Below are 25,393 nucleotides of genomic sequence, written 5' to 3' on the forward strand. Positions count from 1 at the left end.
TCAGTTCTTCAAGAGATCAAGTTCCAACCCCACACCCTAGATAAATTCAAAGGTAACAATGACCTTTAAGCTTATCTAATTAATTATTTTAATGTATGTTTTATTGAGCATAGGACCTAACTAAATCCATTGGACTTCAAGAACAAAAAGTACAAACCATACCAATCTTCGAGATAGTCTAGTTGAAACTTTGTCGAAGATGTTTGTGTGGCACGCAAACAATGATGTGGTGTATTGTTGTCCCATATGAACAAAAATAAAGACTGCCTCCAAAAAGACAAAAAAATAGTCTACACAAAATCTGAAGTTCAGAAAACATCAAATGATGGAATAACAAATTATGATAAACAAAGAAAAGATATATTAAATTAAACTAAACTACAAAATAACAAAGGAAAGGAAAGGGATTACCAAAGAATGCTTGACAATCTACAAAGCCTTTATCAAACACACTCTCCAAAATTTGCACACATAAAAACCAAAGATATTATTTGGGGTGGTTGTATAGGGGCTTGTCATTGTCAAACCCCTGTTTTGGTATTTCCTCTTCCTTGAGCAACCAAGACAAAGAAATGGAAAATAGACATGCAATGAAAATGAACAATATGTTATTGAATGTAAAAATAAGACAATATGCTATGAAGCTTCAAAGATAATGGCTACCACTCCCTTGGCAAGAGAAGACAACCAACCTACAAAATAGAGTTGCCCTCAGGAAAATGCCATAAGTTGCAAATTAGCAATACATGAAAATCTAAGAACAAGTGAGTCTATGTGAGAGAATGAAGTTCAAACATTAGTCTTGGAGGCAAAAGGAAGGTTTAAAATCCAAAAATAGCAAGCTCGGAAGATTCCCAATGATAGTGCAAGTTGATAGGGGCATTACATTGCCAAAATGCAATGGGTGTAATGTCTCAATGGTTAGTATGGTCTCAAGTTTTTGCGAGATGCTAGCACATCGCACAAACATCTACATGTGGTGCATTCATTTTAGCAAAAAAACTAGACCCAACGATCAGGTTATCAAACATGCTTGACAAATTAAGAATGTTTCAAATTAGAATAGAAGTCACAATTGTCTTAAATTTAATTAAATGAAAGGCATATGTGATGTGAAATTGCATAGGATGCAATTTATGACATCACAAACCCTAAAAATTATCTTCCTCAGCTTGCAAGTTGTCACTTTGACCATTTTGTTAAAACAAGAGTTTGCATTCATTCTCCTTCATCATTTTATTGATATTTAAATCTTTAGAATAAATTCATTTCATTTATTTGTTTTATCATACCTAGGAGTGCTACTGGTGTTCTTTCGTGTTCTCTATATAGTTGGGCACAAGAATTGAGGGGAACAATATTTTATTGTGTACAAGATTGTAAAATTCATATAGATGACAATGTGTTGTGCAAATGTAAGTGCATCATGCAAGCATTCTAACTAAATATCTCCAATAAATTTCGTTTACCTAGTTTAAAGTAAATTCCTCAAATAATATAAATACTTTCTTTTTAAAATAGTAGAACAACACTTCAAATTGAAACACTAGATCAATCGTAAGAGTAATATAAAAAAATCATCTAATTTAGAGAGTAAAACAACAAACTTTCTAAGTTAGGTTGCATTTTTCCTATATTACGAGACATAAATATGCATAAAAGAAATTCGTCTATATTTTATTTGGTAATAAAGAAGAAAAAGGATGAAACACAAAGGATGTTGATAAGGGGATAAAAAAAGAAAGTCTTGAAAAATAACCATTTTATTGCATGCACTTTTAGGCATTAGCACTCCACAAAACCTCAACATAGTGGGTTCTTTTAAAAAACTATAAGTTGTGATATTAATTGTCTAGTAAAGCTTACAACTTCATTGATAATAAATTAGTTGTACACTTAATTGTTTTGTCTATCCAACTTTAGAGTTTCAAGTCATGATTGTAAATGGTGGAACAATTTTTTGTTCTAGTAAATGTCATTGTACTAAGCTGTCCACATAAGAATATAAAATCAATAGTTCTATGTTTTTCCATTCCTATGAATTAAGTTAACAATATTTTGGGAGTTCAATGTCCACATAAGAATATAAAATCAATAGTTCTATGTTTTTCCATTCCTATGAATGAAGTTAACAATATTTTGGGAGTTCAATGGCTAACTACCTTGGGAACGATTAAGATGACTTGCTAAGAGCTTTTTATATATTTCCATTCAGTGGGAAAGAAAATCAAACAATATGAATTACATGTAACATCACCATAATTAGTAAGTTTTCAAGATGTAGAAGATTATAAAAAGGGAATGATGTGTTTGTGGTTGAATTATTTTTAGAGAAATGCAGCCACTAAAGGGATCTACAATGTCATGCATATAGGCTCTACAATGTCATGCATATAGGCTATTATGGACAAACATTCATTGATCATAGGCTATTATGGGCAAACATTCATTGATCTTCATAAATATGAAGAAAAGGACTTTTTCCCAAAAGGGATATGATCACACCATTTAACTAGTTTATGGGTACAAACCACCAAAGTGAGAAGATGATACAAGAGATGTTAGAAGATGTATTGTGAACTATTCCTCCCTAGGCGAGGACTGCTTGAGGATCCTTAATTGTTTTGTTATGGAGTCCTTAATCTTTTGTTAGGCATTATTTGCTCACAAAATACTTTCCCCCATTTCTGTCTATACATCTTTACGAGCTAATGGTAGTACTACTACATTAGAGCTCAATATTTAATTCTGCAACAACTGCATGGTGTGGTATGATTCTATAATATATAATGTCAAGCAACAATTGGTTTGGCTATGTGTTTTTATTTAATGTCAAACGTTGAATTTGTCATATTTTGTTCTTTATTAGGTTTACCACTCGCCCCTCCATATCTGGCTAAGGATGCATGTCAAATAAAGTTAACATGTTGCTGACAACATACTTTTCAAATAAGTCGCTTTTATATCTAGAAGTATATTTTTATATAGTGATTTACAAATCATGATTAGTCTGAGAGCATACAATGTGAATTCAACCGCCACTGATCGTTACATGAAATAAACCACCAAATGGAAAGTGAGAAACCATCGAATAATCTCAACAAAGATTGTGATCTTATTTTGTGCAACTTTTAGAAGCCCTTGACTAATTATAATCAAGAGGCAACTTAAAATTTACAACGAAAGAAATAAGAAAGAATTTTAACGTCCAGAGACTAACTATATGAGATTACATTCTAAGCAAAAATAGAAACAATTCTCCCTTCAGTTTTTTCCTTTTGACCTGGTGATGCTCAGGGCTCAAATGCTTGTACCATTTTTCATAGTAAGTCCATATTTGAAACTTGATTACCAACTTAAACCTTTCTGAGCTGCCGCTATAGATCACCACTCCCTCCGTGTGCTACAGCAGGAGCTGCACCCAGAATGAGTGCAGTCCTACTGGCCTGGAAAATTCGCCAACCGTATATGAGAGGCAGGAGATTCGTCGCTAGAATAAAACCTTTCCCCGTATGTCAACGTTAAAAGCTTAATTCCATTACCTCTACATACCTGTCAAGGGACTCTGCCCTACCCAATTGGTTGTTGTAACTTCTCATGTGGCACTCACATAAGCACACAATAAAAAACAACCCAGAAATTATACTTAATAATGATTATCATGATTGCCTTTAGTCTACACAGGTCAATTTCCTGTGGATATTATTGAGAGAACATAATTTTATATAAATCAGACCATGCATTTCATGTTGTTAAAAACCAAATTGAGCACCTTCAAATTTTATTAATGCTGATCAGTTTCATTACCGCCAAGATATTTTCCTTGATAATACAATCAATTGCCTTAAAGTGGCTCGAAGTTGCCAATATATATTTGGACCTGCCCGTGCCGTCCCTTGGAAGCAACATTTATCTATCAATAAAGAGTCACTTCAATGGATCTTACATCACTTATCGGGTCTGGAACATAATCATTTATGTGAATCAATAATGTAGATATAGTGGCACGACATCAATTGTGCTCTTTTAAATTATCTGAATAGTTTCTTTATCCTGTCTGGAATTTTTTTAGCTTTCTTAAAATAACAGTTTCATTCACACAATTACGATCAGAGTATATCATGCACTTTGTCAAAAAAAAATGTTCCCATCTATCTTGAACGTTGCTTGAAGGCTACAAGGAATATCATATTCTCAACACAAATTTGTCATGGAGAAAATTACATAAAATGTATACAAGATAGAACTACACAAGATACAAACTTCCAGTTACACAAAAGGCTTCTTGTACACAACCCACAGCTGGACCTTTGCATCTTCAGAAAATGTTCCACAGCATTTAGAAAACCACTGGCTTTCTCCTAATCTATTAATACATACAGCAAGAATGATGTTTTACTGCACTTCCTCTTAACATGGCGTATGATTATTTTTAAAAAGGAAAAATTATTAAGTTGATTATAGCACAAAAACTACGGCACTCAATAGATCTGAATTTTTCTCCTACATAGAATCCTCCAATGATATAGTTAAAAGCGAATACTTTACTCGCAAAGATATTTTACCACTGTCCACACATAGCTTAGCTCCAGTTACAACCCAATGGCCAGGCATGTCCTGTGGACCCTTCGTCAATTCTGTTGTATCGACAAACTTCAATAACTTTGGGACTTGCACAGGAACTGGTGGACCACCAGGATATATGGCAGAATTAATGTTAACTGGTGTAGGCTTTGGTGGCTGCTGTGCTGAGGTGAAATGCGTACTAATGAGTGTGGATATAATACCTGATTTTTGGTTTATATTTGGAGAATTATCCCATTCAGACCTCCGAATACTTGCTCCAACAACCCTGGAAAATCGAAGCCTCAAAAATAAGACCTTTTTCATTTTCTCAACCCGCACTTCAAGCTGTGCCCCAGTCACAATTGATGCCGGATCACCAATCAATGTTCCACTGCACTCAACAGGTGCAGTACAGACATGAGAGAAACTTTTCCACTGCACTGGCTCATAGTATTTACGACTAGCTTCTTCAGTTTCACCATCATCATCATCAAACAATTGCAAAATTTTCGGTAAAGACGAGAGATGCTGAAGATGGATTGCCAATCGATTGCATTTCTTCCCTTCCAAGAACAAGCGAACACCAGTCACAGGTCTCCTACCTACATTGACCTGCCCATTTGCTTATCAGAAATCTTCTTAAAAGCCTTATCATACAAAACAAATAACACCATCTGTAGAATTTGAAAAGACTTTACATACTGGACTTGTATTGACATATAATTTGGGACCCATTAAGCTGAATTGAAGGGATGCATTTCCATGTTCCTTTCGTTGTGGTCCAAGAGGAAGCTCACTAAAGACAGGAGCCCATTGTCTGGGAAGCTGGAATTCCAGAAACTGATAGAGTTCTTCAATAGGTGGCTTATCTGTAAGAACATAGACAATGTGAAATGGTTAACAACTTCAATAACAGAAACCAAAAGAAAAATCATAACAATGAAACCCTTCTAAAATTAAATTGGTAGACGAGGACTACCTATGTTTTGAACTTTCAAAAGAATACTTCCCTTGTATGTCTTTTTGTGAGGTCAGGAAAAAAACCGAACCCTCCTAAAAAACCAGTTAATTGTAAAACACTATTACTCAGACTTGCATATATAAACATGATGACAGGAAGTATTGTGAGAGATAAATTATATGAAATACAATAGAGACAACTGGTTGTATAGCTTTATAATATTGTATGCACATTAAGCCCTTCAACAGAATTAACGAAGCAGCCAACTTCAGTTAAGTCCTAAGTTAGACCTTAGTTTCTTTTTGTTTTTGTTTTTCCAATGAGAGGATAAACATCCTGAATACCTTCAGCAACCTGCTGGTATCAGGAGCATGAATTGTCTCAGGTGCATGAAAAATCAACCTCTTTCAGCTTAGTGCCAAGGACTGAGGGGCATTCATTCTGCCAAAATCCCCTGGAGTACATTCCCAGCCTCATCCCTTCAGAAGGTTTAGCCTTTGCATTCAACAAGACTTGATCCTTAGTGGGATCTTCATTTGGGTGGGTTTGGCCCATTCACCAAGTTTGGGTGTGTCTCGTCATGATGGTAAATATGAATGTTAATTGAAACCCCTTCAATCTCATAATTCAATGAGCATCTCTGCTCGTAAGTCAAATCCAAAATATAGTGTCACTCTATAACAACCAAAGTTGATACCAAATCAGCACAATGGAATTGAATAAAATTGCAGATTCATATTTACAATTTGGTTCATCATGCACATTATGTCGTCTTCATAAGAATACAAAACACGGACAATACCATTGAAATAACTTGTTGATCATTCTCCAAGTAAGATATGGGCCAAAAATATGCTATAAATAATCCCTCTCCTAGACTCCTACTATGTGTATAACGATATATAATAGTCATATAAACAAGGATGGATCAGTAAAAACCCTCAGGAAAAACTGCCTGGTGAATAAATTAAAGTGTACTCATTCAAGCTATACATTGCTCTATTGTTTTCTTAACATGTGAGTACTAATTTGACTTGCCCCAATGTAAATAAGTACTAGAATATCACAACTCAAAGTAGCATCCACAACAGTCCACAATGATGTATCTCTTGTATCACATTTTGTTTCCTATTGAACTACGTATTAAATTTGTTACACATGCTCCGTTGTCTTCCAAACTTGCAAGTACTTTCACAAGAGAAGTAGAAGATCCTGAATAAATTCCCTTAGAGAGTACATTTTATCACTTGTCCACAAGGGGCAAAATAAAATAGAAATATGATCAAGAACTCGCCAAACATGCATTTACCTCTTTTAATGACTCTACGAATGCCCAGTATTTCCCATGGAGCCCATCTTAGGAAATAACATCTCAATATCCAGTTTTCTCTGTTAAAGCTTTAAAAGCAGGACAAATGTATAATGCCAGAATCAATATGAACTGCCAAGAAAATTTGTTTCTAGCGTGTACATAAGAGGTTGGAATGGACTTCCTTGCTTTGCTTGGCAACATGTTTGCAAATGCCACCTTCAAACATGCAATTGGGAAAGGATGGAATTGAGATACAACAGCAGGTACTGCACACCAATTGATTTCAGTTCACTGATGACAGTAAAGGGAAAATATCTAAAATTGAATGCTCAATCTTTCTTTTTTAATCAGAATTGTTGATCAAGGGTCCATAGATAAATGCTTTAGTTCCTTATAGATACTTGCACAGCTATTACCCAGTTACAAAACATTTGACACTATACTCTTCACTCTACACTATATTGAGGAACCATATCCTAACTTTTGCATTTTAAACACACTTAAAACACAATGCATAAAGAATCAAAAATTGCCTCAATTAGTTAGCATGATGCATCACACCCCAACGTTGCATCCCTAATGTTTTCCATGTTCCATGTTTGCCTGCCTATGAAACTATAGTTCTGTATGACCACCAACAGAGGCAAAAGTTTCAAAAAAATTAAGTCTTCTCTCCACTTCCCTCAAACTACCAAACCAATATTTCATTCGTGTTACACAATGATAAGAAAATTAAAAAAAAATTAATTATTTTCAAAATTATGAAGTTTAGCACTAATTATTTTGAGGTGAGAGTACAGTAACACTTACAACGGAGGTATAAATTTACAGCATGGCTTAAAAATCCAGTTCCTGGAACTCCATTTAGGAGGGATGTTATTGGGACGAATGACATAGATATCACATCAGGAGCAGACGGTACTGTTCCCAGCCACTGGTGGTGACTGTCAGAATGCTCAAGACCTCCTCTCCTCTTATATATCTTTATGATATCCTGTAGAAATAAACCTGATTTATCTTAAGCATTTTTAAGAAAAGTAAGTACATTGTTGGCAACATGGTTTTGAAAAGATAACACTAATCACTGCATGCCAAACTTAGGTGCATTACACTTATTGAGAAAGGAAAAACATACCTCTTTAACTGAATGAGATGTAGAGCCATTTGACTCCACAAACCTGAGATGGTTCGTATGCATTAAAGGATCTGCAACCTGACATAGGGATATTGACAGTTCAGTTTAGGATTCATACAAACCCAAACATATTCGTACGACTGTTATTGACAAATAAAATCCACATTACTCAAAGCAAAAGCATACCATACAGCTAATGTTTCTTCAGAAATATCACCAATTATGGGCCCCACAACATGAAAAGAATAGAACCATGGGCTATTCACAACATTTCACATGGTCAATGACCAACACAGAAATTCGAAGTTGCACAACAAAAAAATTTGAATGGAGAGTTTCTGAAAAAAGACTAGGATTAAGAATACCACCCAAATGTTATTAAAGAGTAGTAAAAACAGTCACATAACCAGCTTCCCTGCCAGCACAAACTCCATTACAGCAGGAATTTTCTCTATTGGGATTCTTTTTCATCAAAGCACCAGTCACGTAGATATTGATTTGTTAAAAAAGAAGGGCATAATGGTATCTCAAAAGGTCTATCTCAGGTATTTCACAACAAAATTATAATCATATATTATTAGAACAAATCAAATTGCTTACATTTTTTTGCAGGCATATTTTATCCTCCGTCTCTTATGAGCATGGCATCTTGAAAGTTATAGCTCAGATATTTGACAACATAATTCTAGTCATATATATTATTAAAATGAATTAAGTTACATTTTTGTAGCAAGGGCATATTATCCTTCATCTCTCATGATCTAATAGAAATACCTAGATGAGAAAATATTTGAGCCATAACCACCATAGGAGGACAGACAAATATTAGGATTGTTGAAAGTGGTCAGAACTCAAAAGTATCTGGGATAATCCTATTGTGCTTCATGGCATTTTTTTTATCCCTGGTGTAACAAGTATATCTGCAACCATTTTGTATGTTTTACTTGCTGGAATATTGAAAAAAAATCCTGCTGTAAAAAGAATAGGCTAAAAAAACTAAGAACCTAAAAGTGCCAAATAATATTCCTCTAACAAATAATCTTATAAAAGAAGTGAAGCATAATAAACACCATTTTTTTTCATCTCTAAGTATTAAATACAATGGAGGAAAAGCTTCCAGGATATGCTTTAAAGAGAAGCAATTTCAAAGTGCATTTCCCATAAACTTAACCGAAGTCAAAACAAGGGAGCCTCTGAATTCATTGTCCCTTTGCCTGAGTTGTTGGATCATGTGCCTGGCTGCAATTATCCAGATTTAATCTGTAGTGATAGCATAGAAGCTACTGTTGAGACATGGACCAGCTAGGACTCGAACCTAGGACCTTCCATACGCTGCTGGAGTGCTCTACCATTGAGCTACTGGGCCCTCTTGGACCAGTCCATCGTCGGTCCGGGTGTGGCTTATTTCCAACACCAACACCCCCCCTTAAGCCACACCTCTCGTGTGCTTGGGGCTCCTAGCCTGGACCTGGCTCTGATACCATGTTGAGACATGGACCAGCTAGGACTCGAACCTAGGACCTTCCATACGCTGCTGGAGTGCTCTACCACTGAGCTACTGGCCCCTCTTGGACCAGTCCATCGTCGGTCGGGGTGTGGCTTATTTCCAACACCAACAGCTACTTCTTGGGATGATTCCCTCCAAAGGGCCAGTGCCATTTACACAAGGCCCACTAAGTTTCTCAGGGATTTCTAATGGTCTCCTAGTCAAGGAAAAGTGTTATTTGAATCTAAGACCCATATAATGAAACTATAAGTTCATTTGGGTTTTCCAAAGGTTTCCTTGTAAGCATTTTGTTGCATGACTATGTACTAGTTTTGTGTTATGTACATGGCTGACTCAACATCGATGTTTAGTTGAATTCAAGTAAGAAAATAAATAATCAGCATGTGTTCCAAGTATGTGTTTGTATGAGTATTTATTATATGCTAAATTAGTTGTCACAATTAGTTACGAGTGGTGGTTGTCAGCAGTACTCCAACTGTGTTACCTTCTTGAATACTTTTTCCTGTTTCTGCTGTCTTCAGACACATGCTTGAGGAGGTCGTTAACGTATTTTCACTGGTTCAATTGTTAGCTATAATCTAGAGACTCCCTTTGTGAATGCTATGTTATATAAACAAAGTGCCAGGTTATCATTTGTAATGTCCCCTTTTGGGATATTCATGATTCTTGCCCTTGATAAAATAATAAAACTTGACACATTTAGAATCATATTTTTACCAATGAAATGTTTTCATCAAGATAAAACCTGGTTTAGGTCCTGCAATCATGTTCATAGACCAATCATTTCAACTAGGGTCAGATAGCATATATTCACAACTATTTCAAATCTAGATAAACTATACAATATCTATAAGACATAATTGGAGTTCAACCATAATAGGGATTGGATGAGAAACATGATAGGGCACCCAAAGCCGTTCCCATGCTGAGCCCAAAAGCAGATGTACCATCCCTCTTCACCCCATGTGGCAGTCCACCATCCATATGAGGTGGTGTGCTTAGTGGTTAAGCTTGTATCAGTCCTCCCTATCCATGCTGCCTTACCCACCTTTCTATGATTGAAACCTCTTTAATCCTATTCTGACAATCATCCATGGTAGAGGTTGGTGGGGAAACCAAAATAGGGTGTCTGGAGCATCCTTCCCATCTAAGCCCAAGGGCGGGATACACCTTTGCCCCCCTTGGCCCACATGTGGCAGACAAGTCAGTCATCCACCATGGGCTGGTGTACTTAGAAGAGGATCTCATCACAGTTTCCCCTCCTTGTATTCCCCTATTAACCTCATCATGATTGATTTCAGCAATTTGATGGGTAGACTAGGAATCTAGACATTCCAAATTATTGCCTATATCCAATATATGAGAGGTTATGTATCAAATACATTATTATACATATTATGGCCTATATAAATATGTGAGGAATTTTGCATAAACACATTATCATGCTGCATACATTAAGCATATATATCAACTTCAAGCATATATCCATGCCTACCACAATATCTACTAGATCAAGTATGGCTGTATGGCTTGCTTGCTCGATTTCTTACAAACTGATATTCTCTTTTATACATCCTCCGTCACAGTTCTGCATAAACCCTTTTTCAAATCTGCTTATAACATATATATGCATCTGCTATTATACTCAAAGTTCTGATTAAAAAATGGACTGATATATCTTCCTTTCTGTCTCTTAAATTTAGATTGCTACCTTAATACTTATTAATCACTGCCTTTATATTTTCTCTGCCCTTTCTAATGATTTTCCTTATTTTTCTGAATGCATCTCCTCAATAAGATTTCCTCCCTTATATATCTTCTACGGTGGAAAAGTCATGTCCATTAGTTTTGTCAAGACACATTGTTTGCAGTCGCTGCCCTTACCTTTTAGACACTGCTCTCCATGGTGCTGTTTGGGGAGATTGATTTAGTAATAATAATCTTAGATTCTGACTCTACGTCGGCCCTTCCTATTTTGCCTTGTCGGCCCTTAAATAGTCACAAACAATTTACTTTATTATATTTTTTTATTATCTATTTTGAGTCAGCCTTCATAAGAATTCACTATTATTAATATAGGTTCACCTAAGTCGGCCTCTACTGTTCTATTTATCCTTGATTGAAATAATTGTATCTTCTTGAACTGGTCGACCCTCTTCCATGAGTCTAGTCAGCCTCCTATGTGCTATCATCCAAGTTAATATAAATAAAGGCTTGGGTTAGATGTACTTCAAGCTGTGGATTCTCTTGTAAAGGAAGAGTTCTAGCAGGGCATGACATCATTCCAACTTATGTGCACTCTTGCCTCGCTCTTTTCTAGTTTGGTTATGAATACTCATTTCCCATACTACATTTTTGGCACCCATTACCAAGAAAGAATTTGGGATATTAACATCAATTGCCTTGAAACCACTTTGTTAATTAGGTCAAAGATGGAACCATAAGCATGCTCTGGCAGTCCTTAGCGAGCAAATACTTGAAACACTTCAAACATATCCACAGAACATCTGTTTTCCAACTTCCAGTTCCTTTGGAACATTATGGTTAGAGTACATCTGAATCGAAGACCAGGAATGAAATAGACCAACTTAAATTTGCAATCTTAAACTAGGAATTGACAACTTCAGAATGCATTACAAAATGTAAATATAGACGCAGTCATTATCAAAAGAGCCAAGAACCATATTATTGATATCAGAAATCATTACACTTACAGATTCTCAGACTGAATAAGAATTTTCGAAACTTCGTTCATTGCTTATGAGCCAATGCAGAATACACTTATCTCGGACTCTTAACAGATTCACAAACACTAATCCGTATCTGTTCAGAATTGAAAATAAAACTTGCTAATTAATTCTCCACCCAAAGTTGAGGACTCTTGCGTTTTCAGGTATCCATCAGCCTGCTTCCTTAACTCGATCATGTTAGGAGAAGTCATGGATATTGCAAATGATGGATGTCCAGCTGAATGTTATAGACTTTCTCCTTGCTATGGATTTCTCTTACACCCACGAACCACCATAACTGCCATCTGAGCATGTCACTAGACAAAAGCGAAAAACGCACTCTATTCACTGCCTGAGATATCGCTCCTGTTTCTGGCATTATACCTAAGTCTAATCGACGTGTTCAGCAAGCTGCTCCTAATTTCCCATGTGTGTTGAGCTTGAAAGAGTAATGCTGCGAATTAGGAAATGATATATTCGAGTATTGCAGAAATGACTAAGTAACGAATCGATGGAAATGTGAATTGGTAGGGGCTACATCCTACCTGAGAGAGTTTACAGATTTGCATCTGGATCCTCCTGTAGCATTTGTCTAATGCTAGAGCCAAAACAAACTAATTAATAGGAGAACTGGTCGGTAATTAACAGCCCCAGCAAGATTGGCCAAGGGGCTAATTTATTTTTTTTAAATTCCTAAAACTACTTAACTAGGTCGGCCATAGAAAATAAATGATATTATAAGGTATTTAATAACTTTGTTTATTAAAATTTAATGATTAGTTCAGGGCTGACTTGATTGGAAAACAAGATCATCACAATCCTCCCATCCCAAATTGCTTCTCCTCAAGCAATTTCAAGTTGCATGATTTCAACCCCCTCCCAGGTGGTATCTTCAAGGGGTAGTCCCTTAGATTTCACCAAATATTCTGGAATGATCTCATTCCTTAACCTCTTCTCTTGCACATCCAAGAGCATCTCAAGTTCAAGAATTAACTTTCCTTCATAGTCAAGTGGAGGCAGTTCTGGTGAGGGAGTGACCTGCTGTCCAAGAGCCTTTTTAAGGCATGAAACATGATATGTACTGTAAATTTTGCTGTCAGCTAGAAGTTCCAGCTCATAAGCTACTACACCCACCTTCCTTACTACCTTATACGGCACATAAAAATGTGGATTCAACTTTTCAGCTCCACTATCTTTGATCGAAGACTGCCTATAGGGCTGCAACCTCAAGAACACCTTATCCCCAACCTCAAAGACCCTTTCTGTTCAATGTCTATCAACATATAACTTTGCTGGTTCTGAGCCCACTGCAAATTGTCCTCGAGAAATTCCAGAATATCCCTACTTTGCTGAATCATATCTTTTGCGCTTGGAACTCTACTATCAGTCAACAACAAATCCATAAAAGTAGCATCATAACCATAGAGAGCTTTGAAGAAGTCATACCGATAGACATATGATGAGCAGTGTTAAAACAATATTCTCCTAAATGCAACCACTTTATCCAAGCTGTTTGCTGCCCTGTGACATAGTTCCTTAAATAACCTTCAATTCATATGTTCACAATCTCCATTCATCCATCAATTTACAAATGATAGCTAGTGCTTGGCATCAATTCAATACCTGTCAAACAAAAGAGTTCTTGCCAAAACAAACTAAGAAACCCGATGTCCCTGTCACCTGCAATGTTCCTTGGCAACCCATAAAGTCTGAAAATTTCCCTAAAGAACAGGTCTACTACATGAGGAGCCTTAAATTCTGAAGATATGGCATGAAAGTGTGTGTGTTTGGTAAGCCTATCAACAACAACATACAATCAATCTTTACCTTGAACCTTTGGCAATCCTGTGATGAATTCCATGGATATACTTTCCCATTTCTCATTTGGGATAAGGGTTGCTGCAACCTAGCGAGAAATGCATGCTTTGCCTTGTTTTGTTGACACTCCATACACTCCCTTACATGCTGCAACAAACCACTCTTAAGCCCTTTCCATGAAAAACGTTCCCTCGCTTGTATGTCTTTTAAAAGCCCAGATGACCAGCAAGGGGTGTATCATGACATGCCCTCAATATCTTCTCTTTCATCTTAGATTCAAGAATGATATACACTCAGTCTTTGTAAGTATGAGCTCATTCATTGCTTTGCACCTATCATCTTGCACTTTCCCTTCCAAAAGGTCATTAGCAAACGAATCCTTAACATACTCAGCTATTATCAAAGTCTTCCAATCAGCAGATATATCTGTTATAGAATGAATATGAGGCTTCCTAGAAAGTGCATCAGCTACCACATTGCTCTTTCCCTTAACATATTCAATATCAAAACCATTGGCTTGAATTTTACTTGCCATTTTGTTGCCTATCATTCAAATTTCAAATCCCTTTGGTTAAGGAAGAATTTCAGACTATTGTGATCTGTTTTAACTACAAACGTCCCACAAACCAGATGTTGACGGAACTTAGCTAGAGCATGCATTATGGCCAGCATTTCTTTATCATAAATTGAGAAATTCTGCTCAGCATCCCTGAGTTTTCTGCTCTCATATACCATGGGATGTTTATTTTGTGTCAAGACAGCCCCCATGCCCTCACCTAAAGCATCACATTCTAGGACAAAGGGAAGTAAAAAATCTGGAATTTCTAAGACTAGGCACAAGCTCATTACCTCCTTAAGTTTGTCAAAAGCTTGCTGGACTGTTGGACACCGTGTGAAAGCCCCCTTCTTGGTTAGATTTGTTTAAGGTGCAGCAAGTTGTGAAAACCCCTTCACAAACCTTCTATAGTAGCTGCATAAGCCTACAACTCCTCTTAGCTGAGTCAAATTCCTTGGTTTGGGCCAATCTTGGATTTCTTTTATCTTTACTTCATCCACACTAACACCTTGTGCACTGATTTTGAACCCGAAGTACAGAATTTCAGTCAACCCAAACTCAACTTTCGCATAAAAAGAGTGCTGCTCAAGAATGCCCGGCACCTCATCCAAATGTTTCAAATGATCTTCCCATGTCTTATTATAGATCAGGATATCATTAAAAAAAAAAAATCCTCAATTGAAGAATCAATACCTGGTTCATGCATGATTGAAAGGTTGTTGGTGCATTGGTTGGGCCAAATGGCATGACCAAGAACTCATAATGCCCATAATGACATCTAAATGCTGTTTTGTGCACATCTTCATCTCTTACCTTGATTTGGTGATACCTCGAATGCAAATCAATCTTTGAAAAAAACTTAGCTCCATGAAGCTCATCAATTAACTCATCAATCCCTGGTATGGGGTAGTGATTCTTGATTGTCCTTTTATTAAGTGCTCTATAATCGATACACATCCTCACAGTTCCATCTTTTTTCTTGACCAACACTACAGATGATGCAAAAGGGCTAGAGCTGGGCCTTATGTGCCCCATATCCAGAAGTTCCTTAATTGCCTTTTTGATCTCTTCCTTATACACCTTAGGATGGCAATATGGAATGATTATGATTGGTTTTTCCCCCTCTTCAAACTCAATTATATGCTATAAACCCCTATCAAGTGGAAGCCCAAGAAAAATGTCTTTGAGTATTTTGTTGTGCCGATCCAAAATAGACTAAATTTCAATATCATAGGATCTCCCTTCCTTTGAAGGTCGTGTGTTTGAAATGAAACACTTGCCTGCCTGAGCTACTTGATCCTTGCAAAAGCTTGCTCCATCCTCCTAGCTGAAACTTGCATGGTCCTCTTATTGGACAAGCCATGTAGAACTATCTTCTTGCCATTGTGTTGAAATGTGAATTCCATGGTTTGATAGCTTTGCTCATTCTTATCAATTAAGTATAACCATTGAACTCCTAAAACCCCTTCCATATCCATGCTGATTGTTAACTCTTTGCTTTGGATCTCGTAGTCCAGAGTTGCAAGTTCATCTTTTAGAACTGATATCCGCATAAAGCAGGCGTTGATCGTCTCCCCTTTGTTCATGGCGATATGATTTATTTCTCGTTTTAATGCTAGAGTTCGACTTGCATTTGATATCTCAAATGTGCTTTCAAGAGCTTTGAACATTTTATAGGTTGTCTGATGTTTTCTTATGATGGGCATTATGTTGTTTCTCACCCCATCAACTATTATTTTTTTTGCCTTTTCATTTCCCTCAATCCATGCTGTTTTGTCAGGTTCATTTTCGGGTTGATCATTTTTAGTTTGAACAAACGAATCCACTTTGTTCTCCTTTAAGATCATTTGAATTCTGAATTTCCAGGCTGAAAAATCATCGCCACCTCCGAGTCTGTCTTCGAATCTGATAGCACTGGCCATTTGAAGAAATGTGATGTAAGTTACTTTATCTATCTTCCAAAAGCTAAGAGGGAGTGTTAATGCATTAGTAGCTTCTGCAAGATAAGACTCTCCTAACTCATTAATCTCCTCTATTCTGTTATTAGTTTACTCATTCATGCTCTATGCTTATCAGACTATAACATTGATCATAATTATGATATTGATATTGGATAATGATGGATTAGATTGACGACCTACTTAACTATGTTAAGCGTCAATCTAAATGCTATCGGGCTAATACCCCGATAGTATATTAATGTCGATTCATATATGAATCGGCATTAAGATGCTATCGAGGTATTAACCCGATAGCATATAATGCTAACAGTTATTGTTATTGTTTACTTTATATTGATCCATTATCATATGCTTTGATACCGATTCATTATCGGGTATGTTTTAGATCTATTACAATTAACAATGATACCGATTCATTATCGGGTGTGTTTATAAGCACTGTTACCATTAACAATGATACCGATTCATTATCGGGTATGTTTATAGCACCGATTAGTTATGGATCGGTTGATGGTTGTAAGAGTCACGACCAAGTGACATCTTGGTTGGACATGTCTAAAAGACATGTCCGATCAAGGTGCCAGTTGATCGTGGCCATCTTACTATTTATACATCATTCAAATTAAAGGAGATGACATTGAAATCGATACGTGTTCATCCTCCTTACCTGCAATAAAAGAAAGATAACAATATTAGTGTCATAGTCATAATATCAAAACGTAAATACACCATCCTGCATATAACTTGTCCATTAAATTGGAACTTACAAGACATTTACACTGATTACATAAAAAACATCCTTCATTTTATATTCCCCCATTGTTAACTCTATTTGAGGAATTTTCTTGGTACAATGAAGGATTGTCCCACTAGCAACTTTAATATCAAACCCTTCAAACTCTTTTGCCTTTAAGCCCAATCTATTTACCAATTCTTGATCAACATAATTGTAAGTAGCCCCACTATCAATAAAAATTATTACCTTTTGTCCTTTCAAGACTCATCGAACCCGAAAAGCATTATATCGTGGTGTTCCTGGAAGTGCTGCAAGAGTGCCTCCTGAGTGCTCTTCTCCTTGGTGTTCATGCTCTACCTCCTCGACCTCCTTTTCAAATTCAACCTCATCACTTCCCGTATCTTCATCTAGTAGCACCTCTCTGTAATGAATTTGCCCTTTCCCCAAGCACTTATGCCGAAGCTGCCAAGGTTCTCTGCATGAAAATCATAACTTCTTTCTTCACAGCTCATTCTTAGATACCTCTGCTTGACTAGGCTTGGAAGGTGATGCCTTAGGAGGTGGTATATTCTTCTGAAAAGACCTCTTGGGCAGAAAAGGGGGTGTTGTCTTCTTAAGATAAAAACTGTCCTTTACCACCGACTCCTCTAGATTAAGGCTTCTTATGATGGCCTCTTGTAGAGTATTTGGATTAAAAGCCCTTACTAAACCCTTGAGAGTTTCAGCTAAGCCTTCTACTAACAGAACTTAGTCTTTTTTCAGTTACATCAGGAACCATTACAGCAAGTCTTTTAAATTCTGCTAAAATAGTCCTTCATTTTTCCTTCTTGTTTCAGCTGTGCTAAGTCCCTGAAGAGAATTTCGGGATCTTTGCTACCAAATATTTCAATTAACCTTTGGCTGAAATCCTCCATAGTACTAATGGAATCATGTCCTTGGGTTATCAAGCCATGATATCACCATTTGTGTGCTATCCCTTCAAGGTGTAGAGTAGCAAATTTTATAGCTTCCTCTTCAAACATTGGTTTCAATGAAAAGCATGTGTCTAATTTCTACAACCAGGCTTTTTGATGTACTTCTAGTCCCATCAAAATTGGGGATTGTAATCTTTCCCAAGAGGTGCTGGATATCCTTTCTTTCTTCATACCTCCTACTATACCCTCCTCATGTTTTCATTTCATAGAATTTTGTGAAGGTCATTTCAATTACGAATGGGAATGCTCAAGGCATGATATTCATCATGGAGCCTATCCATTTCATTTACCTGATCAGGCTACTCCCCCTCTCTGTTAGCTGGCCCTTATTTGTCCAAAAATTTGGCCCTAAAAGACCTAGGGTTAACTGAAGCCTTTTCTCCCCTAGCTGAACTCCTTTCTCCATTCAAGCTACCCCCTTCAGCCCTATTTTGTGCAGCCCTATCAGTACTTCTCTGCTGGTTTAATTCCTTTAGAAGTTAGACCATCTCCTATTGCTATTTTCTTTCACTCGCCAATTACCCTTAGGCTAGCAAGAAGCCAATCTCTGATACCACTGAAATCGACCAGCTTAAATTTACAGTCTTAAACTAGGAACTGACAGCTTCAAAAAGCATTACAAAATGTAAATATAGACGGATTCATTATCACAAGAGCCAAGAAACATATTATTGATATCAGAAATCATTACACTTATAAATTCTCAGAATGAATAAGAATTCTGGAAACTACATTCATTGCTTATGAGACAATGCAGAATACACTTATCTCAGACTCTTAACAAATTCATAAACATAATCCATATCTGTTCCAGCATTGAAAATAAAACCTGCTATTTAATTCTCCACCCGATGTTGAGGACTCTTGCGTTTTCAGGTATCCATCGGCCTGCTTCCTAAACTCAATCCTGTCAGGAGAAGTCATGGATATTGCAAATGATGGAGATATCTGGCTGAGTGTTATCGACTTTCTCCTCGATCGGCCTGCTTCCTAAACTCGATCCTGTCAGGAGAAGTCATGGATATTGCAAATGATGGATGTCTGGCTGAGTGTTATCGACTTTCTCCTCGCTATGGGTTTCTCTTACATCCACAAGCCACCATAACTGCCTTCTGAGCTATTTTGCTAGACAAAAGCGTCAGCCAAGGGGCCAATTTATTTAAAAATATTTATTTATTTGCTAAAACTAATCAACTAAGTCGGCCAAAAATAAATAAATAAATGATATTATAAAATATTTAATAACTTCGTTTATTTTAATTTAATGATTGGTTCCCCGACTTAATTGGAAAACAGGATCATCTCAAGAAAACCTAGGTTTCCCCTGTTGACATCAGGAATCACCTGGTATGGAATGAGAACATGCACCAGATATTCACCAATTTGCCCCAACTCATCAAAGGATTACCTGATAGGCTAATGATTCAAGACTTGCATGTGATCTATAATACAATCATCTAAATATGGTTCTCTGTTTTGTTTTCTGGCCCTCTATGTTGATAATCAATCTAAGATGACTAATCTTCATGTTTTAAGCCCCTATGTCTTGACTTGTCCCTCTGAGAGTCCTCCTTTTTTTCACCTTTTGCCTAGCTTCGAATTTGCAGTTATGGCTACTGGTTTTGAAACGCTTAAGGTCCTCATCTTTGGCCCATGCACTTTATTTCTATTTGTATAATGATTTGCAACAAGACATCACGTGTAACATAAGTGGATTTTTTAGGTTTCTAACCATCCTCAAATTGTCTTTTGCAACTCATTGATATTGGGAGTACAAATCTGAGTTGATAACTCTTCAGCTCATAGCTAAGGACTGAGGGCTTTCTATTCTGTCAAAGTCACCCAAAAACATCCCAATTCAAATCCCCCTAAAGGTGCAATAAATAAGTGAAATTATTTTAGGCCCAAACCATTGGAGGGGGATGGATACATGGGTTTTATGGTCATGTTGCAACTCCTCATTGCTATGTCGTGGGTCCGCTTTGACCATTCAACCAAGGTTCAAAGTGGAGTGTACACTATAGCTTATTGTAAATCAAGAGAAAGTGCTTGCATGCAAAATTCCTCTCCATCATCTGAAAACCTAAACAATTGGCTGAAAATTCCAAAGGATGATATTGATCTCTGGGGTTGAATTTGCTAGTTTGATATTATTTGTCATTAGTTAATTGTCACAACAGCCGTAAATATCTTTCAAAATATTTGGGGTACTTTTCATAATAAATATGGGGTTTATCTAATCAAATGGTGATGACTAAAGTAGATTCGATCATTTGATGTTTCATGTGTCTAAATGAAATATGAGATGTTAGATGCAATACTAGTTCTTTGTTCCTGATTTGCATAGATGTTTGCATTTGATTTTAAAGCTTGTCTTTGTCACCAATGTATTAAGGCAGCGGTCTCTCAATAATCAATCCTTTGACCATTCAAAATTTATTCATTCATTCTTTTCACTAGCTTAGTCTAGTAGTGTTCTACCACTTTGCATAATCTAGTAGTCTTAAATTCTGCAATATCTTGTGAGAACATATGTTTGTTAGTTATAATTTATCTTTAAAGGGTTATGCATAATTGTATTTTCGAGGGTTATGTGTTAAGTAGGATATTGTAACTAAAGTCACTTTGGGGGAGAAACACTATTTGCATCTTTAGTTGCATGCATACCCTTATTACAGTATACTATACTAGGAAATCTATAGATCTACAAGACCAGTAATATAGGAGATATTTTACCCTTCTTACAGTCTACTTTGCTAGGATATCTATAGGTCTACATGACCAGTTAGCCAGTCTAAGAGGTATCTAGCAACAAATATTTGGGATGTCCTTATGCATACTGTATGATTAAGCTGTGTGACCTACTATGTTTTTCATTTCCCTTTAATTATCCTTAAAAAAATCTCTGGAACCAAACCAAAAGTGTAGAAGAATTGCCCACTCTTGTCAATTGGCCCATCATTGCCTACAAATTACCCATGGGTTTTCCCTCATCAATCTAAACCAACAAGTCCTTGGATTTAGGTCTGAGTTCATTCTCTAGGATTGTAGGATACAATTTGGATCACCACCACATGGATTGGCAAGGTTTGGTTTACTCTTCAAATCCGTCATTAAGCCACAACCCCAGGGTACAATAATTGATCAATATATAATGTGAATGGAAAGAAATCTTCATGTGATCTCTAAGGCAGGCTCTCATATGAAAAATTGATATCTAATTTGGCCATGACCTAGAAAACAATCTTTGCCTTCACCTAATTCCCTCTTTGTAAGAATGGACAATAGAAATATATTTTTTCTCAATCAACCCAGTAAATATAAATCATATTATGTTATTTACACATAGAGATACAAGTAAGGTGCCAAATAGAAAATTTATGTTTTTCTTAACTCTAGTTAATCTTCACCAATTTATTAAACACTTCTAGATTTTCACTTTGCATTTCATATCTTTTGTCCTTTGTTTCCAAGTTTATGCAACTAGGCTATCAAAAAATACTAGCAGTGCATCAACTCAATAATACTAATAAAGATTTATAGAGTGAAAACATTCTTACTTTGTCTCTTCGGGAGGTTTCCTCAGATTCAAAACTGAACCGACCATTAGCATCTGCAAATCTTTCATCTGCTATTCTTTTTAACAATTTCTGTACAACTGTTGCTTGAAGACTTGAACTGTGTTGTTGTTTAACAAAAATCACATCTTTCCCTCCCATCTTTACTCCAGTGATAACATGAGTTCCATACTTGTCAATAAATCTGAACAGAATTAAGTGTATTCAGTGTCTATGTCCTGTTTGTTAAGAACTAAAAATTTTGAATTACATAAATCCCAAGAGAAAGCAAGGACACCCTTATAGATAAGAAAGCATTCAACAAGCAAGAGAATAAACTCAGCCAAAAAAGCAAATAAGAACTATGCATTTTTTATTGGGTTGAGTTTACAAGGAACGTCTATTGATTGGGTTGGAGTTTACTGCATAACTATATGTTGAATCAAAAATTAATGAAATTGTTTAGTTTAACTTATAAATTATCCTAAGTTGAGTAGCGTCATAGCCAAGATGTGCACAATAATTCAGACTATGAAGAAAGAAAATATGAAAAATAAACAGGATTAGAGCTCAAAAACACACCTCTGTGAGATTATATATTTCTTACAAACATACGTCAATAATAGAAATAAGATGTTGGAATTATATATACCAGCATACCTATATTTTATAAATAAAATTTATGTAGATGACGCGAGAGATATCAAATTTAAAAAATATTTGCCTTTAGCATAGATTAATTAATTTCATATGGTTAATATTTATAAGAATTAAGTCTTATTTTAGAATATGAAATGATTTGCATGAAAAAAGTAGAAGTTTCTTTAAATCTAGATTTAAAAACATAATTATGAAATGATTTGCATGCAAAAAAATAAAAAAATAGAAGTTTCTTTTAAATCTAGATTTAAAAACATAAATTTTTAAATTAGAAGTTTTTTTAAATCTTGATTTAAAAATATAATTGTTTTTACATTTAATAAATAAAAATAATAGAAAGTTTCTTTTTAATTTAGATTTTAGTCTAACTTATTTTTAAATGATCCGTTATCTAGTCATAATAAATAATAATAATAGAAAGTTGCTTTTTAATTTAGATTTTAGTCTTTAACTTATTTTTTATTTTTTAAATTATCCATTATCCAGTCATTAAAATTACACGGAAAAAAATAGTTGGGTGGGTGCCATTGTAGTGTTACGCCTCTCGGCATAATGAAGGTGTTAAGTCAAGGGTGTATTTTAATTACATCCCTTACACTGTGCCCACACACATGTGCACCATATCTGTCTCTTGCTAGATTACGTTAATAGTAATTTAGATTATTTTTTGGACTTTTCATTTCCATTCTCTGGTATTTCATTGTTCTAGGTTGCTTCAAAATATCGAATTTTCAGTCTTCAAAAAGATGGGAAGAGAGAGATTTCAGCTTTTCAACTTTGAGATCTTCAAAACTTTCAATTTTTTAAGTATTTGCTAGCTATAGTGGAAGGTTTAGGAATAGAAAAATAATGGTGGTATCAAAAAAAGTTTTTGCCCACACACAAGGGAGCACCAAGGGTCACTCCATACCAACCCTCATTTAGAGGATTATTTGAAATCAATTGTATTCGATGGTGGAAGCCATAAGAAATTGCTTGGATGACACAAGACAAACTGTGGGCAAAATTAGCCAGTCTTTACATTTTTTGAGAGCCACAGCCAACTATTAAGGGTGTATTAAGAGCAGTAGAGAAGATGGCAATCAAAGATCACATAACAGAGCAGGGGAGAGCTGTGGACAAACTGGGAAAGCTCTACATTTTTCAATGGCCACAACCAAATGATAAGAATGTAGTCAGCACACAAGCGAAAAGTGTAATTAAAATCCCAAGAAACAGGTAAGGGCACTGATCATTATGATCATTATTAAAATTCCCTAGCAAGAATTATTAGAAGACGATGAAGTTGTGAAAATTAATGCAACCAACAGAGCTGACAATTCCATTATATTAGCCAAAGGATGCTTGGGAAAATCCTCATTCCTAAGCTTGGTAGAAAAATCAGAGGAATTAAACCAAGGGATCGACTAGATTAATAATCTATGTTCTCCAAAAAGTGCAATGGGAGATCACTAGAACATTCACTTTTCGACATTAAGACTTGCAACAAATGAGTTAAGGCAATAAAAACAAGGCTGACTAGCTAGTAATCACCACTTAGGATCGGTTAGTGACCGAATATTGTCATAATTGTAAGGCTTATACCCAAGAAAATTGCTGCATGACTTTCATAACATAAAGAAACAAGTTAATGTGACCTCCTATCCCAGATAATTCTGCCAGGCTAGCTTGCTTGTGGAAATATTCGACACAAAGGGCAGTTGGAATATGCATTGATGGATTGAAAGAGTGATGCAACAAGAGATGGTCAAGAATTGAAGCCTTTCACCCTTGAGGAGGCTTTTCAGTAAATAGAAGCTTATTAGAGCTTGTCAAAGGTCATTCTACAAAAATATCCTCCTCCAAAACCTCTTGATGCCACAAAAGCCCATAAAGTATAATAATACTTAAATACCACTTGTTTCTATGGCTATTTATAATAAGTAGTCAATATTACATAAGTTAGGCTTGAAAATAGTTTGTTTTGAATGCAAATAGAAGTAGCATGAGGTGTGTAGTTACTGATCATCCAGTAGTAGATTTGAAGTTGGTAAACATGTTTCTAGATAGGTCTTGTGGAATGGAGACACAAAGGGTGCTAACACTCTAGATCAAGAAACTTCTGATATACCCAGATCTGGAATGAGAAAATATGTTAAGTACCCCAGTAGCTGCACATTGAGGAGGAATGTGGTGGCCAGGATTGATCCCCAATTTAGGTGAATTTACCTTTACATAACCAAGAGGAGCCCTGAGGCCATGAGTACAATGGCACTGAATAAAAATGTACTTTTAGTGATTTGATTGTTGCTTGACTGTTATTAATTTAAAGATTAGCTCAGACCTGTAAAGCAAATCCATCCAAGGGTCTGACTGATGAGAACATGACCCTGACAATCCACAAGATTCTTTAAAGAAGGATTCAATGTAGTTTGATTTACTCAAGTGAGTTTAATCAAAAGCTACAATATCAACCAGTAGTAGTAAAATTGACTTTCCTGTAACAGTAGTTTGATTGAATAACGGCAACAAATTTAAAGCTTTGACAGATGTATTAGACTATTAAGTTAATTTCTCTAGAAGGTACAAAAAATAACATCTATTTCATGTTGACTAAAATTTTACTTTAATTGCAAATCACTAAGTATTCTACTCGTGGGATTCACTTTGCAGAATCTTATTGTTAGTACTTGCTGCTGAAAGAGATAATTATTGCTCATAACAAGTGGACAATTTATATGAGTTAGTTTTCTATAGCCCACAAATAAGTGGACTATGCTCCAAGACAAGTGAAAAGTTTGCGAGAGTAGATAACCATGTCCCATTGGAGCAGAGGCATCATAAACTTTACGATTATAGATATACTGGGCTTCATCAAATTATTTAAACTATTTTATTTGTAATCCAATTTTGAAGGGTGATGGAAATATAGTTGGTCGTAA

General features: G+C 35.9%; 1 protein-coding gene across 1 annotated transcript in view; it reads right to left on the bottom strand.

Annotated features, from left to right (window-relative positions):
* Window positions 1–4,175: 4,175 nt before the first annotated feature.
* Window positions 4,176–25,393, bottom strand: part of LOC131058279 (MACPF domain-containing protein At4g24290) — a 50,546-nt gene continuing 29,328 nt past the window's right edge. Inside the window, exons 3-7 of the mRNA XM_057992155.2 lie at window positions 21,816–22,017; window positions 7,975–8,052; window positions 7,650–7,833; window positions 5,269–5,435; window positions 4,176–5,178 (exon numbers count right to left, since the gene is read on the bottom strand). Of these exons, the coding sequence (XP_057848138.1) occupies window positions 4,504–5,178; window positions 5,269–5,435; window positions 7,650–7,833; window positions 7,975–8,052; window positions 21,816–22,017 (1,306 nt within the window). The 3' untranslated portion in view covers window positions 4,176–4,503. The remainder of the gene's footprint in view (window positions 5,179–5,268; window positions 5,436–7,649; window positions 7,834–7,974; window positions 8,053–21,815; window positions 22,018–25,393) is intronic.

The sequence above is a fragment of the Cryptomeria japonica genome, chromosome 3 (assembly GCF_030272615.1).
Source record: "Cryptomeria japonica chromosome 3, Sugi_1.0, whole genome shotgun sequence".
Taxonomy (NCBI): Eukaryota; Viridiplantae; Streptophyta; class Pinopsida; order Cupressales; family Cupressaceae; genus Cryptomeria; species Cryptomeria japonica.